This window comes from Chlamydotis macqueenii, chromosome 15 (assembly GCF_036417535.1).
Source record: "Chlamydotis macqueenii isolate bChlMac1 chromosome 15, bChlMac1.mat, whole genome shotgun sequence".
NCBI classification, from domain to species: domain Eukaryota; kingdom Metazoa; phylum Chordata; class Aves; order Otidiformes; family Otididae; genus Chlamydotis; species Chlamydotis macqueenii.
This window is the reverse complement of record NC_141570.1, coordinates 7,962,026-7,977,979: the sequence shown is the minus strand read 5'-3', so window position 1 is coordinate 7,977,979 and position 15,954 is coordinate 7,962,026. Positions and strand designations below refer to the sequence as shown.

Genomic DNA, 15,954 nt, shown 5'->3' with positions numbered 1-15,954 from the left:
TCTGGAGTGATCACTGAAGCTGATATCAGACTTACCTTGTCATTAATTTTTTACTGTTCTTAATGGAATGGTAAGTGGCGAAATTGTCTTAGATTTGTAGACCTAGCAAGCTGATCAGTGTGGAAGTAAGTGTGGTTAAGTAGAGGAGCTGCTTGCTAACTCAAAAGTTATCTGAGCTGTCTGTACCTTTCTCTCTCAGTTAGCCATTAATGATTCTTGAAGATCTTCAGGTGACCCATAAAACATAATATCAGCTGAGATACATAGCATTTTCTGACAATAATGATAGATTTTAGCCCTGCAACCAGACTGCCGTTATTAACTCCTCAGAATTTCCTTTGTTTATTGCTCTCCTGAGATGACATTGAAATAATAAATGTGAATTTGTTTGATTAGTAATTCTTTTTTCATTGTTAAGAAAAGTTCTATAGTATTAGGGCCCAATTCATTCATTAGAGTTAATGGAAATATATTTTTGGCTAATGTGTAAGGCATGAGCACATTACGAGTATTCATTAAAGTGCTGTAAATTGCTTTAATTTTGTGTAATACGATGATTTCCCCAACACTGTATTGATATTTCCTTCCTTCTCCATAATGTATGTCTTATCATAAATGTGTTATGCATCAGAACTGCTACAGCATTAGCAGATAATTTTGAAATTAAGATTTTTGATCTGCAAATACTGAAACATCTTCTTACATAGGTCCAACAAATACAGTACGAGACAGCCATACATTTTTTTTTCAAGATTAATGCCCAAGAACACACTTTTCAAGGGTTCCAAAGTTTTCAAAAGGAGCACGTAGGAGCAACTGATGTGTTGGATGTATACTGTTCTGGATGGTTAAAGCCATCTAGATTTTTTAAAAGGCTGTTTGGATATCTGTTTATTTTTGTCACATATGTAAGCCTAAAAAAACCCCATACACTGTTGTGTGTAGTTAGGTACTGTTAGCAATTAGTTCATTTTTGTAACCTAATTTGATTGCTCTCTGTGTTTGTATTATGATAAAATTGTGATGACATTATCACACTTACTTTTCAACCAGAACATTAACTTAGACAGTGCACAAGCTGGATGAGCCTCAGTTAATGAGCAACTGTTCAGAATATTGCATTCTCCTCATTCCTTATTTCCAGCTTGCTATTTCAATCTGCCTGTAAAGAAAACACAACTATTTTCCAAGGAATTTTTGGTGGTACCCTCCATTCTATTACACTGTCCTCACAAACATTTATGTATTTAATTTTACAACCCTGTGAGATCTGGTTATTGTGTTAGCCTCAGTTTTGAGATGGAGGAAAGCATCAAAACATTCATTAATTTGAGGCAACATGCCCCAGTTTGCCATTATGGAGCACCAGGGACTTGATTTTTCAAGATGCTTTTCACTTAGTTGTATCCAAAACACAAGTCCCTTTGCCTTCAGTTGCATTTGTGATGGTTGTAAAAACACATCTTCTCTAATTAGGCTTCCATGCAAAATAAACAGCTTAGAACTTTGGTAACAATTAATACTTTACGTTGATGTTGCAAGAACTCATTTTGGCATAAATAGTGTTGATATGATTAAAGGGTACCAAATCTCTGTTCTGGTTCGCTGTGTGCAGACCTTCAAGTCTCATGCTAACAGAGAGGGGAACTCGGGGCTCCTGACTCGTACCCCTGTGCAGGTAGACCCGTATCTTGCTCCTTTGTATCTCCGTGCCATGGTGTGCAACTTGCCACGTACAGCTGGTGTGCTGGATATCGATCTGCTGCCAGCTAGCACAAGGAGAGGGATAGGAGCAGCCCCTTGCACCTGGGGCTTGGCACTAAAGGGCATTCAGTGTGCGAAGTGGACCCAACAAAAATTGTTTATTCCCTAACTGCAGATTAGCACCACAGACCTTGTCTGAGACCTCCATCCTGCTCCCAAGATCTGAGGCATAGGATCCCCTTCTTTGGAAAACAAAATGTTAGCGTTCTGTGTTAAGGGATGACTTAATCTGGCAAAACGGAGTCATCAGCAGAAGTGGACGTGTGGGATACTGGAGGTGTTCTGATTTGGATGAAGTCAAGCAGCTCGAATACTGTTTTAACTTCTTGTAAGTGGAACAATAGTGCCATCAGGTGGGCAGGAAGGTGGATGATTCCGTGGAGAATTTGGAATTATCGCTATTTCAGTAATCTAGATACATCTTGGATCCAGTTGATCTTATATTAAAGTTGACAGCTTAATTAACACTAGGTTCTGCCATTTAATTAGTATATGAAACATAATCAGTTGCATAAGGAATGACAAAAACGTATGGAGCACTAAGTACACCTCTTGATTAAATACCACTGCCAAGAGTTACCATAACTAGGTTTTACACTTGTGCATTTTATTAATTCTAGTTTTTTACAACAGATGCTAGCTCCTTATGTGAATATTGAAAATTAAATGGCCGACAGAGATGCTTTTAATTCTCCTTCTCCTAGTATTTTTACTAGAATCTTTAATGCTCAAAATTCAGATGAGCAGAATGGATTTCAGTTCAGTCTCCCGGTGGTATAAAGACCTTCTGCTTAAATAATTGGGGAACATAGTTTGAGTAGTGCTTGCACTGCTTCAAATGGTTTCTAGCAATATGAAATCACTTGCCAGCAATTGTTAATGACCTCCCAGGGTACAAGATGTGTAAATAAATACTAGACTTGCAGTAGAAAAGATTGGTTATGGCACAGATATCTTGGTCTTCATCTTGATTGCTTGTTAATGTTTGACCAGGGCTTGAAACTCTGAAAAATAAATAAAAGAATAATAAAATGGGACCACATTTTGTAATCACACAGTCAAAAAAAAGTACTGAATTTTTAGAGTTAAAATGGGAAACTAATGATACTTCCTCTGAAAATCATTCCTTAAAGGTAGCACATTATATACTCATAATAACAGATACTTAAGACAAAGGGAATGCTGCATTTAAATGCCACATTGTACAATAGTTCAATAGTAAAAAGCAATGAAATTATATACTGAAATTTTATGAATATATCAGTTTAGGTTCCAGTCCTGAAAAAATCTCTGTAGATGAAAAAAGGGACTGACTACCTGTAGCCAAGGGCAGACTATAGACTGGCTGCTCTGTTAAATCCTCTCTGGAGTACAGAGCAGATCTGAGCACCTTAGAATTCGATCCGTAACATCCAGCGTATGGAGCAGGGCAGCTGCCTGGAGCTAGCCATTACAAAGTCTCAGTGGCAGACATTAATCTGTTTAATAAAGGTGATCTTACCATATACTCCAATTTTACCATCTCCATCACTGTCACCTGCTGGCAACAATGCCTTGGTCTCAGCATCAGTCAAAGCTCTAGCACTGGCTGAGAAATTTGGCGGGAAAATATTAAAGGTGAGAGGACAATTGAGTGAGACATACTCAGTAGCATTTAGAATTTCTTCTTGGTGATTGTAAAAAAAAAAATTGTTACTGTAAAATTCCAAGTGTGATTCAATTCTTGCGACTATTTCAAAATCTCTTTGTAAATAATTTTGAATCCAATGGCAAAACTTCCTCTTAAGTTCAGTGATAATATGGGTAAGAAAGGAAGAGAGTGTTGCATCACAACATGTAAAAATCCTGGATGGCATTTTGGTTCCATTGGATTAAAAAGGCAAAATTAAAGCTAACTCCCTAGTGGCAGGATTCATCTTCCCTTCTGTGTTATCTTCCTTCTTTTCTCTGACAATGTAGACTCTTAAGAGTGGCAAGAATTTTTCTAACCTTATTTTTTAACTTCAAAGTTAGATGAATGTGATCTGGAAGGTAGACTTAATGTGATAGAACGACGAGAGAAACAGTCCTTTGAATTCAGTCCTGTAAAAAATCTTGCAATAAAAAAAAGCAAACTGTGGCAGAACTGTTATTTTTATCTTCACAGTCTGTCAGTTATCCCTACATGAAACAAGTATTTTCAGTGCTATCAGAGTGTTTTCTCATTGTGATCCAGCCGTTCCTTTGTTATTTGTCGTGCATCTCTTTCAGCACAAGCACACGCACGTGCGTACGCACACATGCAGATAAGATTGTCTCTCATCCAAAGAGACAGAAGGAAAGGGAGTACTTCTGATAGACAATAAAACACAAGCTTGTTGGTAACTAATTTTTTAATTTATGTACTTCAGTTCATCTTCCTCAATAAAGCCACTCCTGTCCTGGTCAAGAATTCAGAAGACTGGTGAGCTAGTCTTTGGACTTGAGTTGAGACCCACTTTGACAAAAAAGGTTTTGTAGTCGAATGAATCAGCAGCTGAAATAAGCAGGAAGAGATGAAGAAAAGTAGTTAAAGATCTGTGAAAAAAAAAAGCTTTTTGATCAAAAAGCAACTAACTATTCTGCGGTACAGTGAGGGTCATTACAAACCCCAGTCAACAATCTTTGATTTTCCTGAGTTTATTTTAGATTAAAGGGATTTTTCCATCAATGATCTCTCAAACCTTGGAAGGTAAATATTGACTGTGGTCTTCATCATGCAAGAACACACATTTGTAAGTAGATATTTCACTCAAACATAAACTCACATAACTTTATGATAAAAATAGTGCTTTTATTGTAATCACTGGGAGTTTTATTCTTATTATCTGAAAAAAAACAGGGTTTCAGCCTCTGGATTTTTTCATGCCTGAATCTGCTCCAATGCACAAGTGATGATGGGTGCTTTTACCTTGGCTGGCAAAGATTAAAACTTGCATCTGTTCCATTATCTTACCTCCTTTTTCTCTTTTTGATAGAACAATGAAAGCTGTAATTAGCAGACAAACATAACAAGAGCATCTTAACCATATACCCTGGGGAGAAAATCAATGTTGTACTGTCTAGTTCATCTTTTCAGCTTTTCTGTTTTCATTGGAATTGGGTCAGTGGGGTAGTGAGGACAAAGGAATTCGATGGATGAACTGAAAAGCCAAATTTAAAACATAAATGTTACCTTGACTGCTCTGTAGACCAGCAGCAATTTCAGCTTCTGTCAGGATACCAGCAAGAGCCATGTCAAAGCTACTGTAAAATGAAAAATAATATTGGGTAGAGTTCATATTGATCTTGCTCTATCAGCCTTTGATGCTGCGCCATGAGGACAGCCAGGTTTGATTAGTGGGGCAGTTGCGACTGAAGTCCCAGGTGAAACTAGGGAAGCTGCCTAGCAGGAGCTAACTGTTCCATCCTTTAGTTCAGATACAGGTAGTGCATCTGTTATCTCTAGTTAAGTCTTCAGGTGCCTAGGCTGAGGACTAAACTGAACGTATTTGTAGAACTGCACAGCATTTTGGGATCTTTGGTTATTTCCATTTTTTGGTGTGGATTATTGTGATGTCTTCAAAAGCTCCAGAGAAAAGATTGAACTCACCTTGCCACTTAGTTTTCTCCAAGCCAAGAACAGAAAAAAAGGTAAAAGATCTGTAGAGTCTTCTTGACTTAATTCTTTTTCAAATGACAGAGATAATGACTTACATAGACCTTAGTTAAGTCCTCTTGACCTTTTACAGAAGTCCTAGAGCCACGTGGTGGCTCAGATACCCCAGGGGATAAGTTACTGTGGCTGACAAGACCTGCTAGCTAATCAGATTGATATTTATATCCCAAAGGAATGTGTGTGGTGTTTTAGACAATATATAAGGTTTAGTGTCATACAAAGTAAATCCTCTCAGCTTGCACCTATTTTTAGTCTAGTGAATGATTTTTGATCTGTGAATATTTCTTTAAAAACGCTTAAATGGTAGCTACAAATGGACATCTTCATGGTAGGCTTTGATTTTTAAGGGCTTGATCCTGATAGCAATTATCCATGAAACATTACTTCTGCAATCGCCCTAGCATTTTTCAAATAATACTAATACTGATACATTTGTAATAGATCTATCTAACGTACAAGTAGAATCTCACAGATAACACTTCTAATTTTAAATCGCCCAAAGTATTTTTAATAAGCTGATACATAAGCTTTGGTTACTCAATTACTGAAATGTGTACCTTAAGTCTAATGTTGAAGACATTTGCTTGGTATTAATTCATCGCATGGTGCGCATTTTAAATCATCATAATAAATTATTTGTCCATTTATAGAATTAAGGTTGTCAGTTGTTCAGCAGCACACAGGAGTATGCATCAATTCGTGGTATGGAGTGACACTGAGCACTGAAATCTGTGATATTTGGTTCGTTGGTACTGAAAAAATAAACTTCTGCAAGGATTCAAACAGTAGCTAAGCTCAAGTTGCAGCTTTTCTCATACTGGTTATTAACAGGATCCTCTGCTCGGCTACCTCATTAAATCTGTTGGAACTCAATGGCCTTGAGCATGGCCGAAATTGGCTAATTGCGTGAAATGCCATTGTGAGAACGTTTCACACCCACACGTAGATAGATGTGCACGGAGTAGCATTGTAGGTTTTAATAATATTTGAGTAATACCATTACATTTAAAATAAGCTTAACACTTGGTCAATATAAGATAAAGCTGCTATCTTTTCTTTCAAGAATTATATGCATGAAAATACAGACAAAACTTCATCTTGCACGTCTTAGTTTCCTTGATCATTTCTTCAAGAGAAGGCGGCTTAGGAGAAGCACTTGACTGTATTATTCTAAACCCATGCTGTATGGTGAATTGAACATTGTGAAAGCAAAGTTTCTGGTCCATATAAGATCAACTGAGCAAGTTACTTTTAAAGGCATTTTATCCTGAACTGGTGGATATGTAAACTAAATGATCCGGTCTTTCCATGTGGGGATCTAGCTTTACCTTTGATTCACATTCCTTGGAAATGCTTGAGAGTGTGGCCTGGGATCACAGAAGATCTGGTAATTGTGTTGCAATTACTGAACAATCAAGAAATAATCCTTGTGAGAAGACCACAAAGAGATTGCAAAACATGTATCGATAAAAGTTTTTGAGTATTTCTGTGGCAAACCGGCGCTTGCCTGTAGGTGGCACCGGAGACGCTCAAGTCCAGCCGTGAGCTCTCTCCGGGACCGCTCTGGGTGAGGAGAACCGAGGAACTGCGAGTGAGAACGGGTTCGTAGGTGGGCGTTCATAAACGAGGAAGAGAGAGGAAGGAACAGATATTTAAAAGAAAAAAAAGTCTAGTCTACCAAACCACTCAAAAGACTGGAATATAAACAGACTAAATTGAAAACTCAGAAATAATTCCAGAGGACTTTCCTTTAGTGACAGTTAGGAGAACAGATTATTTCATCTGTCTAAGAAAACCAGATTTTACAGTGTTTATTTTTATGCTAGCTAAATATTGCAGTCTGTCAGGGAGCTCATTGCAAATATAAGATCAGTTTGTTCTGGAAGCCTGGGAGTTAGAGCAGAAAGCATCTAGGAAATACCAACGGATTGGTATCTAGTTGTGATGAAACTGATGTGATTCCCTTTGAGTCAAGTGTTTGCGTGTTGTACTTCGACATAAGTTCTCCTTTGAACTCAGGGTCAATGATGTCGTTGTAGCTGCAGGGGAAGGGATTGTCTAGGGGTACCTTATTTTCGTATTTTAACCAATGTAGTGATATGATTTTATTTTCTGGAGCTTGATATAAAAAACTCTGATTTTATTGTTTTCATTAGTTTAGCACATGCTGATAAGCAAATCAGAAGTTAGAGAGCAGACATATCCCTCTATAGGCCTTCGGTACAGAAGGTGTACAAGGAAGTCCAGACCAATGTAATGGTGTCTTTCTGTGCTTGCAAGCAAAAGTCATATGGAAACTAAGTTTTATAAAATGTGGACACTTGAAATTAGTTCATATTCCACAGCGTCTGCTTATGAAAATGTTTTAAAATACATGAACAATTAAGTATGAAGATGTTAGGTACATGTCTGTTCAGAGATTTAATCAAGGTGTATGTATTTCAGTAACTGATTCCAGGAAATGAATCCAGCCTTGGCCCCCTCTGCCCACACTGTTTGTGTGAAGAGCTCCAGACACCTCTGATGATGCTGCATCAAGGATTTTCCACAAGGGCTGACTGCTAACTCAAAGAAGAAACTTTACCAGTCCATGTGTGCAATGAATGTTCTGACATCCCCTTGCCCTTTCTGTGCTCTGTTACTTGTTAGAAGATGACTGTGAGATTTCAAACAGTTGGGAAGCTGAAATTTAATCTGAAGTTTACAAATGGCTCTAGGTTGGGATTTCCAAAGGAACATGAAGTTAGGAGACAGCCAGCTTCCACTAAATACTAGGAGGTTTTATCCAGAGATCCTTTCCAGCATGAATCACTCTGTGATTCGATACCTTAATAGTGGAAACATTGTGATAATCACCATTTGTCTGTTTACTACTTCAGAGGGCATCCACATAGACATCCTGCAATCAAAGGTTTCCTCTACTGCAATGATGTTGTCAAGTTCGGAGAACACTCCATGCTATTCCCTAAGAAAACTGAAGGCTGCCACTGGCTGAACTTAAATTCATTGACATGAACCTTCCAAGAAAACTTTAAATTTTTGGATTTTGTTTCCTTTAGGTGGAAAATACTCTCTTCTGGTTTGGTTAGCTCTCAAAACCTGGATCCTAGTGCCAACAGAAGACTTAATAGGGATTAGATGTTGTTCTTGCAGAGCAGTCTATGCACTTTTTTTTGAAATTGGGGACTTTTTAGAGTTTTATTGTAACTCCTTCTAATGAAATGGCTGGATGGTTTTAATAAGACTTGAAACTCATCTTCTTGGCACGAGTTACTATTTTAAGTAGAATGGATTTTCTCATAAACAAATAAAAATTTTTACTTGAAGTTGCAACATAGACAAGAATTGCCTGATTCTCAGAAGTACTTATTTCCCCCTTGTGGCAACAGAAGGCAGTGATGTGCAGTTGTTTAGCATCTCTGAAATACGGGATAGGCTCCTATGTGGTCTTGCATTACTTGCATTCCACAGGAGACTTTCAGATGTGCAAGGAATGCAGTATCAGGTCTGTTATTTACGGTATTGTGTGTGCCATCTGGTTGTGAACTAGTGACATGATATTTTAGTGATCAGCAGTGTGAAGAGCTAATGTATATATAAAATCTGTACATTGCTGCAGATCTGGCTTGCTGTGAAATTTTTTTCTTCAGCAGATAGGAAAATGAATAAGGTAAAAGGAAACAACAGAGTCTCATCATTATGCAAAATATTTCAGTGCTGCAATTAACAGCAGCTATAATTTAAGCCCAGATTTAACATCAAAGGCGGTGGGGATAGAATTAGGATTTATATTCATTATAATTCTGCCAAGGCTTCAGTGAGTCTGATTGCTAGAATTCCTCTTTTGCATTAGCCATCTTAAATCTGCTGAACAGTTCTCTTGCATGCCCGAGTATGAGTGAGCTGTGCTTGCCTCACATAATCATCTTGCAATTCACGGAAATGCCGACATTGAATGTTACATAAAAGTTGCAGAAGGCTTTGTTTCTGCTCTTCTTCGAAACAGCTGCCAAATTATGTTATAATTATCATCCAGTTTCAGCAGGGTGTATTAAAATGACAGTCTCTTATGAACTGGAACCACGTCATGGTAGCTGGGAAAGGAATCAACTAAATGTTGGTGGGGAAATTTCCAACCCGCTCAGCCAGAAATGCTCGACATCTACTCAGTCTGTTGAGCTCTGCATTTAACCATGAACATTATTTACTTTGTCCATTAATGAAGACAATGCTATAACTAGCTCTAAATCCTGTAAGACACTTACCAAAGGAAAGACTAGTTCTTAGTAGTTTTCAGACCCAAGAAAATTGCTAATATTATGGATTATATAGAGGATTATTCATTATAATAAATGAAAGAATTGAGTAATGGCCATTATTTAGCAATGTAACAGAGCTTTAAGGTACTCAAAGGGCATGACTGGCTGTTGTTTCATCTGTAGGAAACACAGAAATTCATAAATGTGGCAAAGTGTTATTGGTTTGTACATATTAAGAGATAATAAGCAACATGTTAATGATTCACAGAAAAACCTCCAGGCCTGTGGCCCATCTTGTCGGGGGACTGCGACTTGTGACAGTGTCAGAGTTGGGATTAGACCCTTCTCCTCTGTCTCACAGCCGCCTTAGATTTCATGAAGGATAAATCTTCTTAAGGGAGAGTTACATTTTAGGTCATAAACACTTTCTGATGATACATGCTGTAGCCTAGTACTTAATTTTGTAAAATTACCCACAACCTTATTCCATGCTTTGAGCTATGTATTGAACTTCTCTTAATTTTTTTCTCATGTTGTCAGGATTGGGACTTAATACAAATTATTTGTAGCTATCTTGTTAGCATTGCTTTTCCTCAAGGATCATAGAATAAGCAGAAATAAAACTCAATGAAATCAGTACAGTTAAGCCTTAAAATATGTAATATTGTTTAAGATAATCAAAACTGTATCTGGTGAGTCAGCATGGTCAAGTATGAGGATGGAAAACTTAAAATTTCAAAAGCAACTTTTTCCCCCCTAAGTTGTTTCTTTTTTTCTTCTTCCCCTCTTCCAGCCACAATTTCAACATGATGAGTGGTTGAAAATCACAAAGTGCCTTCTTTACAATGGAAATGTAACAATACCATGTGACCAAAACATCTGTACATTGCAAGATTTCTCGGCAATCCAGTGTGTGAACTTGGATGTATGGGGAATTGTTAACGCTTAAAACAATATAAAAATGTACAAACACATGCTGAGTGCGAAGTGCTTGTTGGGCGAGGTAATTGGAAGAGTCAGTCCAAGGTTGCCTTTGGTCTGATGCTGTTTATGCCTTCACCAGAGATTGGAATTCTGTCACGGAAGAAAATGAGAAAGGCAGGGAATAAAACTTGATGAAAGTGATTTTTAACATCTTTAGAAAAGATAGATAAAAATTATTTAAACTCCTAGCCATGGAGGGCTCCCAAAGTTATTATAACACTGTGCAAGCTACTGCTAAACTGAGATTCTGGAGGCGGAACAGATTTTTCACTCCTTAAAAAGAGTAAGTGCAGAGAGGAGGCGTGCGTCTGTAAATTTATATTTGTGGGAAATCCTGAGTTAAAGGTAAACTGTCTTTAACTCATTACAAACTCTGATAATAGTCAAGGAAGCAGAGAGTGAATTAGGTCTGTAGCTTTCAATATGAGGGATTTTTTGGTTTTGTAATTCCAAAGAAAAAATATCAGTAGTGGCGGAATTTCAGAATGAGAGATTCAATGGTTAAGGGCTGAGATTTGCATAATATAATGCCCTATTTGGAGCTCATAAACAGAAGCTGCAAAAGCTGCTGCTAAAGCAAATTCCTCCAACAGTGTATTTCTCTCTCCTCCCAAACTCTGGCTAAGATTAGCACGTGTGTCTGTTAGAGCTATTGCCACCTGTCCTAGTTCAGCTGAGACAGCCCTGTTTTCAGTGACTTCATCTCTAATATATGATGCATAATGTCCTATTTTCCTTTGCTGCGATTTCTGAAAGAAATATCCTGAGCAGTTCACATCACCCCTGTGAGGTTTTCTTTAGGAATTTGATTTAGTTTCTCGTAGAATGACTGCCCAGTGAAATTTGCACTTACCAGATAATTCTCCAGCACAAAACTCTGTGCTGCATTGCAGCAGTTCTAGCCTTGAAAAACAATCAGTCTTAGTCTACATTACTGAATTAAGCACTCGGTAATATTAGCCAATGTTTGATAGGGGTAGATGAAAAAATAAGTTTATGTAGGTGGAAGTGTGTTTAAAAATGAAAGTGTCATATGGCCAGAAGTGCAGAGCATCCACTGCCGAAATGGAAATTCAAAGAATGAATAGGTGTTCAGGATGCTTTAAAAGTCTGGCACATTGAGTCTATGGATCAGACACCCGGCAGAGATCACCCCAAAGCTGTTATTACTGACTGGAAGAACAGGCTTGACTCTGGGCCTAAATGCGCTGTTGCTGCAACAGAGACAAAGTGGGAATAAAGCTATGAAAATAAAGGAGTATTTGCTAGCATAAAAATAGTGTCAGTACCAGGCCAGAGTACTTGGATGTGTTCTTCTTGCCACAGTTTAAATTCAGCCCTAAATGCATGCATTTTCAAAAAAGTCCCAAAAGTCTTACCTTCCACTCCAATTTTGCCGTCACCATCGGTGTCACCTGCAGCCAGAAAAGCCTTGGTCTCCGCAGACGTGAGGACTCTGGCACTCGAAGAGAAATTCTTCAGAAACAGCCTGAAATAGAGCAGGGTAGAGTACTGTGCTTGAGTTTGATTCTCTGAAATGTCCTTGGCATATTGGTATTTCTGGTTTCCTTAAACCCATGCCAAAAAACCCATAAGGTAATGCCTGCTTTTATTGTCTGAGGAAGTCCACACAGATTCAAGGAAAGACAAGGAATTGTGTTTTATTTTTAAAATAACAGCAAGTTTCTTATAGGACACCAAGCAAGTTCAAAGGTTTACATTGTTTAAAGAAATACAGCAGCTGAACAGTACTTACTGAAGTTCCTCTTCTTCGATGAAACCGCTCTTGTCCTGATCAAGGATTCCAAAAACTTTCTTTATCTGATCAGGAGTTTTGCTGGATAAACCAACCGTGGAGAAGAAAGACTTGTAGTTGAAGGAATCATCAGCTGGAAGAAACAGAAGTTGTTAAAATATTTTCCCTTGAAGTTGCTACTGCTGTATATATTCCTTTTCTTAAGCATCAGCCTGCTGCTCTTTCTCTTGTTCGCTGGTGCAGCAAAAAAGACGATACAGTGGATAATTTCCTTTTTTAAGCACTCTGTGCATGTGGTCATATATCCTTTAAGCCAGTTTGAAGTTTTCTGCTACAATGCACATTCTGCTAAAGCAGGGTTTATGCAATGTGTCACATGCAATTAATAATAAATATTTAGAGGATGCAACTGTGCTTTACAGACCAACTCCTAAAATTCTTACTTTATTTTTACTTAGTCCTTACTTTGGTGAAGAATTTGGTAGAAAAGTAAGTAATTAACATTCAAACTAGCTCTTGGAGCATTTGGAAAATTGACTTGATCTTGCTGAGGCGCTTTTAAGAGAACTGAGACTGGTCCTTACTTTATAAATGACACTTTGATTCTGCAAGCTGAGGCTTCTTTTTTTTTTTACATTTTGAAGGAAAAGGCTAACTATTTAAATGTAAGTTTTTAACCAGTTTAAAAATTGACAGAGTTTAGAGTTAAGCCAGCCATAATTGAAACTGTGGCCCTTTAATTGCTGCTCTGTGTTTTCGGGAATGTTACCCATCGAATAACCACTTGTGAGACTTTATCAATTCAAGGGGCTGTACTGTAATGTAGCTAGAAAGAGACCTCACGGGGAAGGAATCTAAGGGGAAAATGATAGGCATGTCATCTTAAGACATAAAAATGATATGCATCTTCTGGCTGGAGAGAGACCATTCCTTACCCTGGCAGCTGGAGAGAGCAGATTCAATGTCTTTAGCAGAAAGGATGTCAGTGATGGCCATTGTTGAACTGTAAAATAAATTAAATGTGAGCTACTTAGTCATTAAAATGACTCCTCTACCTCTTTCATGGCTCTATTTGAAGTTGCTGCTATGACAGTATATGATAGGGGAGACATTATTCATCTAATTGTAAGCGGAGCGTACTGTAACAGATGTCTGCAGCAGGTGCTTCCACTTAAAGCTGGGTAATGAGGGAGGAATTCTGCGTGCGGGAGCGTGGGGCTTCAGGATGATCTGATGCCTGTACTGCGCTGGGAGAGCGAATCAAAGGTGTCTTAGTGCTATGAAACTTCATGACTTCTGTGTGGATTTCCCTGGAGGTGGATTGTTACTCAATTAAAATCAGCATATATTTACAGCATGTATAAAAGATAAGGCTCAGTATGTCCCGTAGAACTTTATCTGGAATAAATGTAGCTGGAATTTTAAAAATCTAGTATTATTATCAATAAATGTAGTTGTCTTTTCAAAGAATGAAATAATAGTGTAGAATAAGTAATAATAATTTTACTAATTTCAAAGAAATCTACATTTGTAAAGTCCTCCTTTGTTTAGTTGTTAGTAAATATAACTACTGTATAAATTTGGCTTGCTAGGCTGCTGCATCATTAAAAGTCTACATTTCATGATACCTTTATAAAAAAGTTTTCTTAAGTATGTTGTGGGGTTTTTTTTTAAATTCAATCCAGGTGATAATAAACCAGATTTTTATCCAGAATTTGTAATTTTGGTATATTGATGTGCTTAGAACAGAAGTATTGAGACTTAATATTCATTCCTAGGAGAGTGGAGGAGACATTTTCTTCTGACACAGCAGCATTTGACAGAAGTACTCTTTGTCCCATTCAGCCACCAACAGCTGCAATAGTTTGCGATGTAATATATATCACTTAGGAAAATGCTACAAGGCCTGAATTTCTAGTTATTTTTTTAGTGTGAACATAGCATCAATGCATTTACAGTTTGGTAAATTGCACACACCACTGAAGACTGGTTACAGTTTAAAACTTGCGACATTACTGTAAAGTAGCTTCAGGTTCTCTTCAGCCACGACAGAACAGAAATACCTTTTCATGAACGCCTAACTGATCTTCAACAACATCATTCTTCCTGTCTAAGCATGGAAAGCAGCATTCATGAGAGGGAGACCAATGCTGCTATCCATTTATAGTCTGTGTGCTGGTTTGAGGTCCACACACAGGTTTAAACTTTGCCTAAAATATGAAATGGCAGCCTCTGTACCTGTCAGTTTGCAGCAGGGGAAATTATCAATCATTTCAGTCCCTTTCTGAGTATCTCAGGTGTAAGGAGACAATGGGACAAATTCATGCTGCTGGCAGTGAGTACTTCTCCAGCTAAGGCAGGTGAGTTGCTTCTGTTTTGCTAGCAATTATTTTGTCCCAGTGGCTTCTTGTGCAAAGTACTTCCCCCTCTCAGCACTAGACAAGATAATTTGGAGCTCTGCCATTCACCTAATTCTCACTGCTGACAGGATTAAAAATGGGGAAGAGTTGAAGGAAAACCTAAAAATCGCAGCATTTTTTACAAGGGGCATCGCTCCTGTCTTTTTTCATCCTGTGATCTGAATGCTGATTCTATTCTATTTTAGCTTGTAAAGACACAACATACTGGAAGCTGATATAAGAATAGACATTTTAATTGCATAGGCGCTTCCCGTTTAGAGAGCATTTTGCTTTTGTGGTTTTTTTTCTGAAAGCAGAGGATCTAATCCGCTTACCTTTGTGGTCTTCTTCGCTGGATAAGGAGGCAATCTGGTGGGGAGGAACGTACTTGCTGTGTGTCTCCAGCAGAGCTGAGCTTGCATATATATACTTTAAGTTGTATACCATATACAGATTCTAGATTTCAGCGTCATGAAGCGGGAATGGTGTCAAATGAACTCGCCTAACTAATCATCTTGCACTATTTTTATCTCAAGAGAATACATATGATATTTGCAAACGAAACAAGATAAGTGGACAGATAGGCGAAAAGGACAGAGCCCTATTAAATTTCTTGTGATTTAAGCAGAAAATACCAGCTTCTCCATCTGATGTAGGGCAGGGAAAAAACCCCACTATCTGATATGTTTGATCTGAGGAGTCAAATGAAATGAAGTACAACTAACTTCTGAAGAGATGCCTTGAATGTTTAAAGGTGATAACTTTTTATCTTATCTGTAGATACTACATGTGATAGTTTCATAATTAGAGCACCAATAAAAAATTCAAAATACCCTGTTTAAATATTGTTTGTGTAGCAAACCATTTAGGGAAAATTAATAGTCATGTTGTCGCCAGAATGTCTGGTATGTTGTTGTTTTGAAAAAAAACCCACACAGTGAATTTGTTGCTACAGGAGGTAAAATAATATTATGTCAATCCATCAGAACAGTTGGTTGGGGGAGGGTATTTCATCTGATATGTTTCCAGAGAAAATCTTAGAATTCTGCAAGGTTCCGACATCCTGTTTAGTCGCATATGTATGAAGCAAAGGGGTTGCGATCTACCCAGCTGTCT

At 37.8% G+C, this 15,954-nt stretch overlaps 1 protein-coding gene and 1 pseudogene across 1 annotated transcript; both read right to left on the bottom strand.

Annotated features, from left to right (window-relative positions):
* Nucleotides 1–2,742: 2,742 nt before the first annotated feature.
* Nucleotides 2,743–5,018, bottom strand: LOC104476962 (parvalbumin beta-like; annotated as a pseudogene).
* Nucleotides 5,019–9,902: 4,884 nt separating this feature from the next.
* On the bottom strand, nucleotides 9,903–15,263 carry LOC104475200 (parvalbumin, thymic). The gene is made up of 5 exons (XM_010116912.2): nucleotides 15,174–15,263; nucleotides 13,375–13,442; nucleotides 12,440–12,572; nucleotides 12,063–12,172; nucleotides 9,903–10,773 (listed from the first exon to the last, which is right to left on the bottom strand). Exons 2-5 carry the CDS (start codon nucleotides 13,433–13,435, stop codon nucleotides 10,748–10,750), a joined length of 330 nt encoding a protein of 109 aa, XP_010115214.2. The 5' UTR covers nucleotides 13,436–13,442; nucleotides 15,174–15,263; the 3' UTR covers nucleotides 9,903–10,747.
* Nucleotides 15,264–15,954: the final 691 nt, after the last annotated feature.

Bases quoted from the DNA above. Each gene is read 5' to 3' on its own strand.
- LOC104475200 (XM_010116912.2), bottom strand. From the start codon at position 13,435: ATGGCCATCACTGACATCCTTTCTGCTAAAGACATTGAATCTGCTCTC. The intron at 12,573-13,374 runs GTAAGGAATGGT...TGTTTCTTCCAG, and splicing joins TGCTCTCTCCAGCTGCCAGG to CTGATGATTCCTTCAACTAC. The intron at 12,173-12,439 runs GTAAGTACTGTT...GCTCTATTTCAG, and splicing joins ATCGAAGAAGAGGAACTTCA to GCTGTTTCTGAAGAATTTCT.